The sequence below is a fragment of the Leptodactylus fuscus genome, chromosome 2 (assembly GCF_031893055.1).
Source record: "Leptodactylus fuscus isolate aLepFus1 chromosome 2, aLepFus1.hap2, whole genome shotgun sequence".
Classification (NCBI taxonomy): Eukaryota; Metazoa; Chordata; class Amphibia; order Anura; family Leptodactylidae; genus Leptodactylus; species Leptodactylus fuscus.
The window spans coordinates 180,917,939-180,934,886 of NC_134266.1; the positions used below are offsets into that span (position 1 = coordinate 180,917,939).

A 16,948-nucleotide genomic window follows, 5' to 3' on the forward strand; every position below is an offset into this window, starting at 1 on the left:
GTAAATTCATTGTAGGTTTCATCAGAGTACTTTAGAGAGGTCATATAGCACTGTTTTTCAACTATGGGTCCCCATTTTAATGCAAATTAATATTTATTCATATACAAATGATGAGTGTGCTTTTCCTGGGAATTGACCACTAACACCAAAGCCCAGATTAGATAAGGCACGGCCCAAAGCATTTTTCCCTATCTGTGTATGAATAAACACTAATTTACAAGAAAATGGGGCTCCAAAGCTGAATAGCAGAGGGATATTTGGAAACTGTAGAATCACTTCTACAAGGTTCTAGGATTCTAACTAATTTACTTTCTGGTTTTGCATTTCAGGCACATTCAACTTAAGGAATTTGGCTGCACATGAACTACTTAACGTGTTGTATGAATGACAGTAGTCATGTGTTTTGTAATTATCGTTCACTTTTCACACCACTTAGTCTCATTAATAGAACAAGCGATTATGGAACACAATGTAATGCACTTTATTTAAAAATGTTGCTGTTTTTCTGAAAATCCTCTCTAAAAGCTCATTCAGACGTCAGAAAATGAAAAGGAATTTTAGGGGACTTCTTCCTCTCTATTTTTCACTCTTTCCACCACTAATTAGGCCAAAATGAATTGTCCTAATTAACGGGGAGTCTTGAGCTGTGGATTTCACAGCTGAATTAGGAGCATCTGTGGCAAGATCCAGCAGGATGCTTATTTTTCAGTGTCCTACACCTATCTGTGCCTCTCATTGAAAACAACAGGAGGCAAAACCTGCCACTGATATTGGGGTAGAATCCGCCTCAAAATCAGCGCCATATTCCACAGTGTTACTGGGACCTAAACTTTCTGGTCACTAGATGTCTTTTTTTTTTTTCTTATTTGCTGTTCACTCCCTGTTACTAGTAAATAGAGATGAGCGAACAGTAAAATATTCAATATTCGTTTCGAATAGCAGCTCTATATTCGACTATTTGAACAAATATCGAACTCCATTATAGTCTATGGGGAAAAATGCTTCATTTCAGGGGATCCCACCATTCGACTCAGGAGAGTCACCAAGTCCACTATGACACCCCAGGAAATGATGCCAACACCCTGGAATGCAACTGGGACAGCAGGGGAAGCATGTCTGTGGGCATCTAACATGCCCAAGTCACTGTATTATGTCGGGATCACTGTCAGCTTGCGATATGCGGGAGCTGACTTTTTCCCATAGGAATGCATTGACCAGCGTTTATTGGCGAATGCCATTCAGAGTACGGCATTCGGCCAATCAACGCTGATTCTGCCGGAGGCTCGTCTGTGAGGTGGCAGAGTCTAAGATCGGACCAGAATGGAGACTGTTGTAGACCGCTCGTAGACTCCGCCTCCACTGGCAGAACCAGCATTGATTTGCCAAATGCTATAGCATTCGGACAATCAACCCTGGTCAATGCATTCCTAATCTGAGATGTAGCAGTGCTGGCAGTGCTACACCAGATATTTAGCAGAGCTGAGTGTGCACTGAACCCTGCTGCACACTCAGCTATGCTGCATCGGACTGCTACATCGGACACTGCTACATCGGGCCATGCGCTCAGCTGGGCTACTCCGGAGATGCAGCCGAGCAGAGCGCACGCCCAGCACTGCTACATTGGAGATGAAGCAGAGCTGGCCGTTGGCTGAGCTCGGCTACTCAGGTGTAGCCAAACTGAGCGCACGGCCAGATGTAGCAGTGTCCGATGCAGCAGAGCGGAGTGTGCAGCAGGGTTCAGCTGATTGGAATTGAATACCTCGAACGGCCTGATATTCGATCGAATATGTATTCGATCGAACGGTGTTCGCTCATCTCTACTAGTAAAGTTTCATCTTTAGGCTGGGGCCCCACGGAACAGAAAATGCCCGATTTGCCTTTGGCCAAACAATCCCAGCGTTTTACAGTAAGTGCAAAGTGTATGAGATTCTAGCGAATACTGTGGTGCGGACTCGTCGCGATTTCCAAAACTAGCATGGCTTTGGAAATCGTAGCATGTCTATTATACCTACGGAAACGCCGGCAGTTTCCCCATAGGTATGATTGTAACAGTCCATGGAGGAAAATTCAGTGAACTTTCTGTCTAAAGCGCTATAGGAAGAACTGCGATATGTTGCTGCCGTGGTTTTTCCCGCAGCACTTTTTTGCTGCGAAGCGTCCCGTGGGGCCTTAGCCCTAGATTTCAGCAGGTTCAAGATGGTAATACAGTGCCCCAGATTTCTTAATAATTGAGCAGTGTAAACTTTGTCCTTTATGATAACTCAGGCCTATCTTTAGGCTACCTTATCTAAATTTTTACCACTTTTTAATTTGATTACTTTAAGCCAGTATTTTGCCACATGATAATATAAGCCACAACCCCTTTTTGAGAATCCACTCCCACATGTCTAGCAAAATATTTTAGTCCAATCTAGATGTGCCAAATTGTGACAATGGTGTCCCATGTTTGCGCAAGTGTCTAGTTGTAACCACAGTAGTAAATGTGGGCAAGTGAGTAGAGAGGGAAGGGCCGGTCTATCTTTACACTTTCTGCATGTTTCCACTCAGTGTTCCCTGCCAGTACCCTGCCCTGAGGAGTCTTCTCTAGACCAGCTGGTATAGTTGTGACCTAGCTTTTTGTGTTATTTCTGATGGCAAGTTAGTCATAGACTGGAAGCGCCTTTCCTTATTGTGCTCAGATCTTTTTATCTGCATTGTAACTTTTTTAACTCAATCATAATTTGAAGTCTGTCTCTGGATCTCCTATATAATGGTCACTTTTGGGCTATTTATTTGCTATTTTACAGTTCCTTATGGCAGAACTACATATAAAGAAACCAACAGTATAATGGATGGTCGGATTGCAATGTATTGTAAATAATCCATCTCCGAGAGAAATGTAAAATATACTGCAGCTATAATGGGGCTATTAGCAGCTGAAAAGGATACTTTGTATGAAGGCTTATATAGCTAGAGAACTGACTGGCTAGCAAGACTTTGCAGATATTTCAACCGTTTATGAAAACTCAGGTACCCTTAAAATGCAAGAATATTTTTTTATGTCATGTAGGCATATCCTAAGGTTAGGAAAATCTGTAACCTGCTGTTCCTCACTGGTGATGACATCTTTATGCAAAAACTTGTTGACCTTACTAGTCAGTGATGTCACCAGCAATGCCTATCTGCCCATTTACTTGAGCTGGCATTTATTTTAGGTGCCAGCATAGTTTTAGCCAAATACTTTGGTACTAAATGCTACATAATGTTGACACTGGGATCTGGGATGGATTCTTATGTATAACGATTGCTTTTATGTAGTTTTATTAGGAGGAGAATTTTATATCTACAGTGTAAGGAACCTTGTCGCATGAAAGAGTTTGAGAATTTCTTGTCTAATGTGCTAAAATGTTCACTTTTTTAATATGAAAATTGAGGAAAATCCACGTGCGTGGAAGCCATTTAATTATGCAGATAAATAGTTTTTATGTTATGTTCACACTGAGTTTTTTTTTAGCTGGAGATATCCGCTTTAAAATCTGCCTGAATAAACGCATCCTATCTCTCACATTCATTTCAATAGGATTCAGGAGCAGATTTTTTTTCCCTTCTAATTTCTATTGTAGGAAGTGAGTTTTCATTTGTTTCTGGGCATTTCATTCCATTATATTGTGAAGGTCTCAACTACTAGTATGTGTGTGTGTGTGTGTATATGTATATATATATATATATATATATTTATGTATATATAGTATAATCTTTACATCTAATGTTCTTCCTCTCAGGTTGCTCTGTCTAAATCTTTAAAAGATACTACTGGGAGACTTGCAGAGCTAGGATGGCTTCATAATAAAGTAAGAAAGTATACAGATCAGAGGAGTTTAGATAGAGCGTTTGGACTTGTTGGACAGGTATGATAAAATTTAGTATTCTATTCTTGTATTTTGGTTATAACTGTTTATGATGGTGCGATACTAGAAACATTAGGACACACTTGAGTTAGGATGGTTTATTTTTTTTATATAGATATTATATTAAAAAAAACAAACAAAAACTCTTTCTTTGGTCTGCTATTTAGCAGGTATCTGTGACATTGTGGCCATAGACTGAAAAAAGCCTGTTTTTGTTGAACACTGTTCTGTCAGTAAACAGTATTAATATTATGCTTTGCATCTTTCAACAGAGTTTTTGTGCTGCTTTGCATCAGGAGCTAAAGGAATATTACCGTCTTCTCTCTGTTCTCCATTCACAGGTATTATATAGAAACAAAAGATATAAAATGGCATAGTGCTAACAAACACTGCTTTAAAGAGGACCTTTCACCATTTTTCCCAAAGGCAGTTCTATATACTGCCGGAAAGCTGACAGTGCGCTGAGTTCAGCGCACTGTCGGCTTTCCCGATCTTCTATGGTCAGAAGGGAGTTTCTGACTGTTAGCCAGGAACGTCCTTCTGCCTCTCCGCGCCTATCGCGCTGTACTGTGGAGCGGGGAGGAACGCCCCCTCCCTCTCCTGATAATGCTCGTCTATGGACGAGCTGTGTGAACAGAGGGAGGGGGCGTTCCTCCCCGCTCCACACTACAGCATGATAGGCGCCGCGAGGCAGAAGGACGTTCCTGGCTAATGGTCAGAAACTCCCTTCTGACCATAGAAGAGCTACGGTACCGGACCGTAAGCTCTTCACACCGGGCACAGATCGGGAAAGCCGACAGTGCGCTGAACTCAGCGCACTGTCAGCTTTCCGGCAGTATATAGAACTGCCTTTGGGAAAAATGGTGAAAGGTCATCTTTAAAGGTTCAAGTTTATGGATCATATGATTGTTTATAAAATAATGTATTCCTGCAGAAATGTGGAACTGTTTTTGTTTCCTTGCAACATGTTGTATGGACTAAAGAAAAAACAACAAATTCTGTTGTATTTTACTTGGCTTCTCAACATTTTCTTACTGAGCTCTCACCAGCCTCAGCATTTTAGTGTGTTGGTCTCTTCAGTGATTCACCAATAGCGCCCAGATAAATTATAATTCTTAAATTATATTTTATTAGTCTCCTGAACACAGTGTACGTCAACAGAAGTCCAAAATGAGACTGCTATATGGCAAAATCAGAGATTACTGTGTCCTATGGAACAGCAACTATGTGCAGATAAACTGTACTTGCCTAAAGTTTTCTAAGACTTGGTTCACATCTGCTTTTATTATTAGTCCTCTTGGTGATAGAATACCGAACGCGTTAACAATCAGTTAGCAAAGAAACCACACAGAACCCATAGACTATAATGGGGTTTGTGTGTTTTCCACACGGTGTCCACATGAATCATGTAGAAAGAAAGTAGAGTGCTGTGGACTCCCCAAATGGAATACTAAAAGCAGATGTGAACCAGGCCTTACTTTTGCACCACTTTCTGAGTGATGCCTGTGGAAAGTATGCTATTTTGTAATCCATAGTGTTTTTTTGGTTGTAACCTTTTAAGGCTGAGGCCAAACGTTATGGAAAAGCTTCATAATGATTATGAATTATAAAGGAAGCTCTTATTCTTTTCCTTCCTGCAAAAATTTCTGTGATAGATTGGTTCAGAGATATCTGGGTGGAGAAGAAAGAGGTTGGGATGTTCACATACGGTAATTGTAGTGTATGTTATTTTTTTTATTTTTTTTATATCCCAGCAAAAATTTTACCATCGTGGTGACACATAGTTCTTATTGGGTGAGGGATTTTGTGACTTGCCGTCCATCTGGGCTGGTCTACATGATCACTTGTCCTTGTCCTCTGAACTACGTAGGAGAAAACAAAGAGGCTATTACGGAGAAGGATCTGAGACCATGTGTGATTATTTTAAATAGATGCGACATTTTTGCAAAAAACATGGGAGTGACATTAAAGGGCTAAGATTCCAAGCTGTTGAACTTGTGAGATCCCCTAAGCGATGTGGTGACTGGGAATATTTTCATCCTGTGAAAAGAATGGATCTATAAGTTACTGTTCGGTCGAAGGTCTCAAAGAACAGCTGGATTTTGCTTGCTTTATTTAACTTTATACCCTGTAATAATGTTTCTGCCTCTAGTTGGGGGAAAACCATTATGGTTTGCTTCTGCAGAAACTATGTATTTTGTAACAAAGCGTGTGCTATTAGATATACCTGCAGTATTCTTATATTACATAAACAGAGGCCCTTTATCCTGGCTCTGGTTTACACGTTATTCCAGCCCTGCTCTGTGTCCTGATTTTGTAATACATTTGATTTGTCTTTTTGCGCAGTGCATCTAGGGTCACTATGTGCCATCTGTCCAGTCATTTGGTCTGATGGTTTCATCATTGTGTCGCTCAATATGAGGATTCTACATATTATTCCTACTTTGTTTTTGAGATCTATTAGATTCACTTTGTGATACTGTATATTATATACCCTGTTATGTTGGTATAATCTTCTTTATTACATGGTTAATTGTTCATTCATTTATATTTATAATGATCATATGTTAGTTGTTTACACATCCGTATATACATTGGTATAATACTTTGTATTATATGGCCAGCTTTGCTTTGTACATATTTTCCTTGGGTTACACAATTTGTGATCACGTGAGTTGTTTTTTTTTTTTTGTCTGGCATAGTTATTATGTGGTGCCTTTCTTGTTAATTTTATAGCACTTTTCCTGTAGATAAAACACTATCATATTGCAGTGGAATATGTTCCCATTTATGCAGCATTACTATGGGGTTCTACCATGCTGTTTGCTTTAGCAATTGATAGTAATGTAGGTATCTATGCAGAAGTATTACTGCCTTCTTTATACTTTCGTTCGGCATCAGTGAACAGTGAACAACACTGTTCAAAGGGGACAAATTGACACAGTGTCCCGTGTTCATATAGTAACATTACACCCCCTGCCACTGAATGGCTTCTGCGGTCGTGCCTTTATGACGTGAAAGATGATGTCGCTGGGCTGCCCTCTCTGGGGTCGTAGTGTTTCACTTTCCAGCTTTGTGATTGGTGGAGTGTTTCCATTCATCCTTAGGAGTGGCTTTCATCATAGAGGGTATTTAATGAGAACCTTTCACCACCTTCAACAAGTCTGGATCAGTCAAGATCTGGTTCACATCTGCGTTTGGTATTCCGTTCGGGGAGTCCGCTTGAGGACACATCTGCGTTTGGAGTACCAAACGCAGATGTGAACCAGACCTAACCCCAACTGTTTCTAAGCAATCAATGCTGTTAGTTTTGGTGCCTGATACCCTATCCAGTCTTTGTACTGTAAGGTGGGCGGTGTCAGGCAGGAGCAGACAAGGGGTGTGATTCTGAACTCTGACACTGGCTGCCTCTGATATGAACTCTGAATCACACCCCCTGCCTGACACTGCCCTTCTGATATTACAGAGCTAAATAGCACATCAGGCATCAAAACTATTCGGATTTGTTGCTTGGGAATGGTGGAGGTTAGAGAGAAAATTCCAAGTGTGCTGAATCAGCGCCAAGTCACAGAAGATGAGAACTAGAATTAGTGGAGGTGGTGAAAGGTCTTCTTCGATTTTACACTCAGGGTGCCGCTGACTTCAATTGTGGGCCAGTATGCTTAGTTAGAATCTCTGTGTTCTCATTTTCTTTGTATTGATCCCTGATAATTTAGGAGTTCTATTGAACCATGTCTTCATTTTTGTCGACTATAATAGGTTAATTATGTATTCTTTTAAATAAAGTTGCAGGTTGAAGATGACCAGGGTGTCAATTTAGGGCTTGAAACTAGTCTAACTCTTAGACGTCTGCTGGTATGGACCTACGATCCTAAGATTAGGTTGAAGACTCTTGCAGCACTTGTGGATCACTGTCAAGGTAAGACAAAATGGCATCCTAGTGCTACTTCTTCAGCGGTTGAATGATATATAAATAGTTCTGTTTTACATTAGAGAAATTGCATTGTCATTTTATTATTTTAGGAAGAAAAGGAGGAGAGCTGGCATCTGCAGTCCATGCTTACACTAAAACTGGCGATCCATACATGCGCTCCTTGGTGCAACACATTCTTGGCTTAGTTTCTCACCCCATTTTGAATTTTCTTTACCGCTGGATATATGATGGAGAGTTGGAGGATACTTACCATGAGGTAAAATGTGTGTGATATTTTCAGTGCTGGCCAAAATTCTAGACACTTCTTGAAAATTTCCTAGCAAATGCAGTTTTGCATGCTTGCAGAAAATATTTCACTAAATGCAAATGTTTACATATCAGCTGAAGTCGAATTTAGAACTGAATTCAACATAAAAATACTAAAGTATCTGCAGTATAGAAAAGTGTATCGTCAATACAGCAATGATAACCAATCTGCCCAGCTAACATTGTATATTACTTGATGGATGTCTAATTTATACATTGCCTCAAATTTCTGTGGGGTTTAGATCAGGACAGTTTTCTGGACATGCCAACAGTTGCCAGCTCTAAGATGGGAACCACATTTACATACTTTTTGTGCGTGGCAGGTAGCTAATTCCTACCCTATATCTCCACATATTTTTGCTCCTCCTTTTTTTTTTTTTTTCAGGGCTCGTTCACACGGGCACAAAGGGGGCGGGTTATGGCGCAGAATCCACGTCATAATCCGCCCCTTCACAATGGTGGTCTATGGAGACCGCTAGCGAGCTGCCCTTTCTTCAGGCGGAATCCACGGCTGATATAGCCGTGGTGTCTGGCTCGCGGCAGCACGCTCCGGACTAGGCCCATTCATTTGGGCCTACGCTGGACCGGAGTGCTGCGACTGTCGGAAGTTGCGGCAAGCGGATTTTGGCCATATTCTGACGTGGCTTCCCGCGTCAGGACCTAAATCCACCAGTACGCCCCTGGGTGAACTAAGCCTCACAGACACAAAGTTGTACAAGCAGGACCTTGTGTCTGTACAAAAAAACAAAACAAAATAAAACAAACCGGTTTCCAGGCGGAGCGGCTGCATACGGACACTGTTGGTCACCTTTATAAACCCATTCAAATGAATGGGTGTTAAAGCTGACTGCTGGTAAGCCGTCCCCTGTCCAGTTTCACATGAGGTTTAGGACTGTAACCCTGGCACAGACGCCGGCAGTGGTGTGAACACCCCCTAAGCAAGCACATTTACCTCTGCCAGCACAATTTATTTTCTTGCAACTTTTTGACAAGTTACGTTTCTGTAATGTCTGATTTAGTCTGTATACAAACCCTCTGATTTGTAAAGTGTTATGCATTATGTTAGCACTTTATTAATAGTAATTTTAGTTATATAACCCATAAAAATGCTGCCCTTGTTGTGATGGAAGTCAGCTCTTCATAAATTTACTGGTGAGCCTTAGTCATTGAGGCCAGCAGATAGATAGATTGATTCTAATTCCTATCTTGTTTAGGTGTACATACATAGTCATAACACTATGTTCAGATAGTGGATTCTTCTTGAAAAACCTGATGGGAATCCAAGGGTAGAAATCGGAAACTGATCCTTTGGTTTTTCCTGCAAATTATTCCTATTTCAAATCCATAGTTTAAAATTGTGCACTAGTATAAAATGTGATATCGATTTACTATTGAAAACCACAGGGCATGGACTTGAAGGGGGTTTACTGCCCCAAATAGGTTTTTCACAGAATAGGTCATCAGTATTTGATCTGGTGGGGTATGTCATCTGCCATCCAGCTGCGGAGATCGGGAGAGCATGCAGGTTACTCCTATTCAAATAATAAAGAGCAGCACCCAAATTCCCTGGAGGTGCCTCTATCTAATGGACAGGGCTGCAACTCTGCCCCTATTACTGCAGCAGCTTGGAGTTCCTGGAGGATGACAGAACAGCGGTCCTCACAGAGCTAATACTGATGACATAAATCATATGGATAGCTCATCAGCTATATATATATATATATATATATATATATATAGATTATGGACATTAGTCCATCAAGTCCAACCTATATTTCTACAATCCCTACAGTGTTGATCCAGGGGAAGGCAAAAAAAAAAACCATGTGGCTCATGCCAATTGCCCTATTTCAGGGGAAAAAATTATTTCCCGACTCCAAATCTGGCAGTCAGTATAAAAACCCTGGATCAGCGTGTCCTTAAAATCTAGAGTCCATAACCTGTTATATTTTTCTCTTCAAGAAAGGCATCCAGGCCCTCTTTGAACTTGTTTAAAGGAGCTCTATCAGCAAAATTATGATAATAGAGCCCCACATATGCGTGAATAGCCTTTAAAAAGGCTATCCAGGCAACGTAATGTTATATTAACCCCCGGTCCCGTTTTTAAATAAAAGCATTAAAACATATATGCTAATCTTACCGAACGTGCACCATGGGCGGGGATGCACGATGTGACGTCAGCTTCGGGCACGCCTGCCTCTTCTGTCCTCTTGTAGCAGTGCCCTCTGGTTCTGTGTCTTCTTCCGGCTTCTTCTCTTCAAATCCCGCGCCTGCGTAGTAGCGCTTCCCTCCGGAGCGCTACTGTGCAGGCTCACTTGCGAACTGCCATTAAGTAAAATGGCGAGTGAGCCTGCGCAGTAGCACTCCGGAGGGAAGCGCTACTACGCAGGCGTGGGATTTGAAGAGAAGAAGCCGGAAGAAACGGAACCAGAGGGCGTTACTACAAGAAGACAGAAGAGGCAGGCGTGCCCGAAGCTGACGTCACATTGTGCATCCCCGCCCATGGTGCACGTTCGGTAAGATTAGCATATATGTTTTAATGCTTTTATTTAAAAACGGGACCAGGATTTAATATAACATTACGGTGCCTGAATAGCCTTTTTAAAGGCTATTCACGCATATGTGGGGCTCTATTAGCATAATTTTGCTGATAGAGCCCCTTTAATGAATCCGCCATCACCACTTCCTGGGGCAGAGAGTTTCATAGCCTTGCTGTTCTTACTGTGAAGAATCCCCTTCTATGTTTCTGGTGAAACCTTCTCTTCTCCAGACATATTGGATGTCCTCTTATCACTGTCACTGGTCAAAGAGTAAAAAGATCCTTAGAAAGTTCTTTGTATTGTCCCTTCACGTATTTGTACATTGTTATTAGATCTCCCCATAGACGTCTTTTCTCTAAACTGAATAACCCCAAGTTTGTTAATCTATCGTTGTACTCCAGTCCACCCATTCCTCTAATCATTTTGGTTGCCCGTCTTTGCACTTTTTCAAGTTCACTTATATCTTTCTTGTATATCGGGGCCCAAAATTGCGCACAATATTCTGAGTGTGGCCGTACCAGTGATTTGTATAGAGGCATAACTAAGTCCTTGTCATGAGAATCTAGACCTCTTTTGATGCATCCCATAATTTTATTTGCCTTGGCAGCAGCTGCCTGGCACTGGTCACTAAAGGTAAGCTTGCTGTCCACCAAAATCCCTAAGTCTTTTTCATTGGCAGTCTTACCCAGTAATTTACTATTAAGTACATAGTCATACATTTTATTACATCAAAGTGCATTACCTTATATTTGTCAACATTGAACTTCATTTGCCAAGTCTCCGTCCATGCTTCCAGTTTCCTTAGATCCCCTTGTAATATTCTACTATCCTCCTCATTATTAATTACCCTACAAAGTTTAGTATCATCTGCAAATATAGACACCCTGCTTTGTAAACCCTCTACCAGGTCACTAATAAAGATATTAAACAAGAGAGGACCTAATACTGACCCTTGCGGCACCCCACTGGTGACTGTGGCCCAGTCTGAATATTTACCATTAACAAGTACCCTCTGTTTCCTATCAGTGAGCCAGTTGCTAACCCAAATGCATATGTTATCCCCCTCCCAACACTCTCATTTTGCATACCAACCGTTTATGTGGAACAGTATCAAAAGTCTTTGAAAAGTCCAGGTACACCACGTCTACTGCATTACCCATGTCCAGTCTTGAACTTACCTCCTCATAGAAGCTGATCAGATTAGTCTGACAGGACCGATTCCTCATAAACCCATGCTGATTGGGTGTTATAAGATTATTTACATTGAGATACTCCAGGATAGCATCTCTTAGAAAGCCCTCAAATATCTTTCCCACCACAGAAGTTAAACTTACTGGCCTATAGTTTCCAGGTTCACTTTTACATCCCTTTTTGAAAATTGGCACCACATTTGCTATTCGCCAATCCTGTGGAACAGACCCAGTCATTACTGAATCCTTAAATATTAGATACAAGGGTCTATCTATGACCATGCTTAATTCTCTAATAACTCGGGGGTGTATTCCATCTGGACCGGGCATTTCTCTATTTTAGTGTTTTGCAGGCGCCGCCGCACTTCTTCTTGGGTTAAGCAGATGACATTTAATTGAGAGTTTACATTACCCCTAATCATGTTGCTGGCCAATGGATTTTCTTGTGTAAACACTGTAGAGAAGAAGGCATTTAATACTTGTGCTTTTTCCTCATCCTCCTCCATTTCATCCAGATTATTTTTGAGAGTTCCCACATTGTCAGTTTTTATTCTCCTATTACCGTATTTTTCAAACTGTAAGATGCACTCCCCCCCCCCCCCCCCCCCCAAATTTGGGGGAAAAAAAAGAAGGGTGCGTCTTATAGTCCGAATGTGGTTGCCAATACAGACCCGGCATCTGCTGTAATAGAAAGGCGGATGCCGGGGAGGGTTAGACGCCGGCACAGGTGCCGGGGCCTGCGACATCGCTACGCTCCTGCCCTGCAGGAAGCCAGCAGGAGCGATGCTGCTATTCCGCTCCTCCGTCCCCCCGTCCCCCCCGGAATAGCAGCATCGCTCCTGCCCGCTGCTGGCTTCCTGCAGGGCAGGAGCGTAGCAATGTCACAGGCCCGGCGTCTAACCCTCCCCGGCATCCGCCTTTCTATTACAGCGGATGTCGGCCCCTTCCCCCCAAAGTGTAAACTCCATGACCAGTCGTAATAGTAGTATACAGAATGTCCCATAGACGGCAATACAGTTGTATTGGGCTAATAAAATAGTTAAAAAGAAAAAAGCTTTAAAAATATATAATAAAAAATGAAATAAATGTTCTAAATCACCTCCTTTCCCTAGAATACATATAAAAGTAGAAAATCATATGTCAAACACATACACATTAGGTATCCCTTTGTCCAAAAATGCCCGGTTTACTAATAGTTTTCCTGTACGGTGAATGTTAAAATTAAAAGTGCCAAACCGTCGGGGTTTTTTTTCACCGTTTTGCCTCTGATTTAAATAAAAGGTGATCTAAGCAATAGACATTCCCCAAAATGGTATAATTAAAAAGTACATCTGGCCCCGCAAAAAAACGCTCTATGCGTCCCCGTACAGCTGCAGGGTCACCTGTCAATGTGGCCTTGCAGCTGTTGCAAAACTACAACTCCCATATATTAATTATTTTACCATTTTTTGCTTCAAAATTTTTTTTTATAGTCCGAAAAATACGGTATTTATGTCATCGCTATCAAAAATCCATTTGGAGTTAGAAAATTCCTTTTAACACTGATTTTGTTACAGAACAAATACCAGAATCCACAATGTGGCAGGGACATAACATGTAACACTGATTTTGATGCAGAATCCACATGGAAATTCTGACATGTGAACACTAACATCCTGACTCGCATGTACGCTTTGGATGACTATCTGCTCAGGCATAAATGATTTCCCATAGTCATGTCAAGCATTAAGGCCATTTTTAGTATTTAATAGCTGCCAACAACATGTGAAAATGACTGCTATTTACGTGTTACTTACTTGTCCTTGGCATTTACCCAATAATTAATGAGAAATCATAGTACAATTATCTTTCTTTGCTCTTGAATTTTTCTGCATGTCATGATGAAAATCTCCCAGCCTTGAGCAGGAAGTGCATCAGTACATCAGTGTATAATAACCTTGATTGCTTTTGTTCTTTTTTCTCCACTAATGATAGGACCATATTTTTTTTTCTCTCTGGTTGTTTCTTTGTGATTTCTAGGTGCAGATACTTTGTTCCCAGAGTGTAATGAATTCTGTGTTTTTAAATGTTACTTTAAAAATGAAAATTGCTCTCTGAAAATAATTTCTTTATATATATATATATATATATATATATATATATATATATACACACACACACACACACACAGAAATGGGAATTCCATTTTTTATTTTATTTTTTGCTACCAGAGGTTGTGTATGCAAATTAGTATTTTTTAATGTGCCACATAGACCTCTTTAGACATGTAATAATAAGAGACATAGGTTGAGGGTGTATATTTCTAGATAGGACACTGCGCTACGTTACCTTTATTATTGCTATAAGACAGGCTTCTTTTGATTACAAATGCAGCAGAAAAATCTCTGAAAGATGACGTATGAGAGCCTGGCTAACCAATGACGTGCTGGCCATTTGCTACATATTTCTGACTTGGTCTGACTGAAGATAAACAACAGTGGAGAATCTGTTCTGCCATGTTTGTTTGTGTTCAATAGGAACCTTCACTACAGATTCTATCAGCGATGCCAGACAAAATAACACAGCGTGCAGTGTTATTTTGTCCATCAAAATGGGGAACATCAAGGAGGAAACTAAATCGATAATGCTGCCAGGTGCTGACCATTGGTGTCTCAATAACCAGAATGTGACAGATGTGCACCCCATCTATAGTAGTCTTGGTCACAGATCAAGGCAGAGATTTACTTGTGCCTTAAAGTCTAAATTCCAGAACTGTCATAATGTGAGTCCGCTGTGAACAGCAAGTTTTTCTGAAAATGTCTTTGAGATTACTGCTTTATGGTCAGCGCAAATTGTAGGGGGTCTTTAGAGGTGGTTCATGTAGCAAAAGATTTCAAGAGCCAGGTACAAGTAAATATTGGAGCAGATGATGATGATTATTATAGTCATAATAATATTAGCAGCAGTATTTTAACCACTTTTTGTTATCTGGGTAAAAATAAAAAATATATTATTCCTATAATTATTGGAAATGTAATAATCTATGAGGTTTATGTGAAACAAAAATTAATTTAGGTTTTTTTTTTTTTATCCTGTTGCACTTTCATGTTAAGGAATTGACTGTGTATTAACTATGGATTGTGTTCAGTTTTTTGTAGCTTCAGATCCAACAGTGAAAACAGACAGACTTTGGCATGACAAATACACTCTAAGGAAGTCTATGATTCCATCTTTCATTACTATGGATCAGTCTCGAAAGGTAAAATTGACTTATTTTGATAATTGGCTATGCTAGAAATATTTCAGCTTATTTTAATTATACATATAAGTATATGTATTGCTATTTCACTGGTGCTGCAATTCACTGGAACCACTGCTATGTAGTGGACAGGGCTGTTATGTTGTTCTGAATAGGAGTGGTGCTGCAGCTGCAATAGTAATGTATAGAATTTCCCATAAAATAGTGAAGAGAAAAAAAAAAAGAAGCGTTAAAAAAAATAAATATAATAAAAAATAAAATAAATGTTCTAAATCACTCTTTTCCCTACAATACATATAAAAGTAGAAAATGACTGTGAAACACATACACATTAAGTATCCTTGTGTCTGACAGTGCCCGGTCTACTGAATATAGGGTATCTGCAGTGCTCCTGTTCTGTCAGGAAGGGGTTAATAGGAGAACCGCAGATACCCTATATTCAGCCAGACTGAATTCCAAGTGGGGGAAAAAAAACCCAGTCTTCAAGCTCAGGGAAGGGGCAGACAGACACCCAAAACACCCCCTCCCCTTCCCCAGCACCCAGCAACTACTGCACCCAAAAACTCTGACCATTTTAATTTTTGAAATTTTCCAGTAGCCGCTGCATTTTACTTCGGCTTATACTCGAGTCAATAAGTATTCCCAGTTTTTGTGGTAAAATTAGAGGCCTCGGCTTATATTCGGGTCGGCTTATACTCGAGTAGAGGGGGCTGTTAGAGAGGGCTTTTTGAAAAAGTCTTAGATATTTAAAACACTGATTTATTAAACCTAGCAAGGAGGACTGGCTAGGCAGCACACTAAGTATTATTATTATTATTATTATTATTATTATTATTATTTTTTTATTATTATTATTATTATTGTTATTTATATAGCACCATTAATTCCATGGTGCTTTAAGTAGATAATGTTTGCACAATTCCAAGGAGGACTGGCCGGACTCCTCCAATTACTTCAGATACGCAGGAAAAGATTGACAGTTCTAAAAATGGTTTCCAAATGAGTTTACTTATTTTATTATCACTCGCGTTGCACTAAGAAGGGTGGGAAAGTGGGGCGGGGGAGAGAGTAGGGTACATTCATACAGAAACTGAGAGGGCGATTCGTTTTGAAGCAAGCCACTGTGGCAAGGAATAATGTAATAGACCTACAAAGTAAAATGTAGGAATCCGTAACATGAAAATCAGATGATATATTACCATGGCAATCATATGGCATATAAACAACACAAGGCTGATAATAGTTATTGTCAATAATTATAGTGTGTAGTAAGTTGTATTCCATGTATTGCATATGGCACCTGCATTATGTTGCCTATAATACATAATTGATCAGTAGGTATAATGAATAGCACACAGCAGTAGTCCTAAAATAAATATAGACAGCAATTGCAACAAAGTTAACCGGAGAGATGCATGTGTGTCAGGATAGAAAGTGTTGGATAGAAAAGGCAGAGTATAATACAGGATAATTGTTAGAACAGGGAAAACTTAGACAAAGTTTCACAATAACTCCTCAATGTATTCAGGGCAAACACCATGAATGAAGTTCCCTAATAGAGTAAAAAAAAGCGTAAAAAGGATGGGGAGTGGGAAGGGGAGCATAGAAAGAGTGTATATGGAAACCATGAAGAAGGCACAGCAGGAGGATATATGGATGACCTAAGGAAGAAGGAACCGAAAGACCAGCAAGAAAATCAGAAAGCGTAAGAAAAAACACTTGAAAGGAATGGTATATTGCTTGCCTGTGCCTGGTAAGGCGCAAGTCACACCCAGAGTGAAAGAGATTTATTAAAAGCGTTAAAGCAACCAATGGCAATGGAGCTTTAATTTTTCAGGAGCGGCTGTACTTAC

The 16,948-nt window shown here is 40.3% G+C and overlaps 1 protein-coding gene across 2 annotated transcripts in view; it reads left to right on the top strand.

Moving 5' to 3' along the window:
* Positions 1-16,948, top strand: part of TUBGCP3 (tubulin gamma complex component 3) — a 59,269-nt gene that overhangs the window by 18,173 nt on the left and 24,148 nt on the right. Inside the window, exons 8-12 of one of the 2 annotated variants that reach the window (XM_075265235.1) lie at positions 3,762-3,887; positions 4,160-4,228; positions 7,674-7,806; positions 7,911-8,077; positions 14,985-15,095. In XM_075265235.1, coding sequence (XP_075121336.1) covers positions 3,762-3,887; positions 4,160-4,228; positions 7,674-7,806; positions 7,911-8,077; positions 14,985-15,095 — 606 coding nt within the window. The remainder of the gene's footprint in view (positions 1-3,761; positions 3,888-4,159; positions 4,229-7,673; positions 7,807-7,910; positions 8,078-14,984; positions 15,096-16,948) is intronic. The other variant, XM_075265237.1, reaches the window with a different exon arrangement.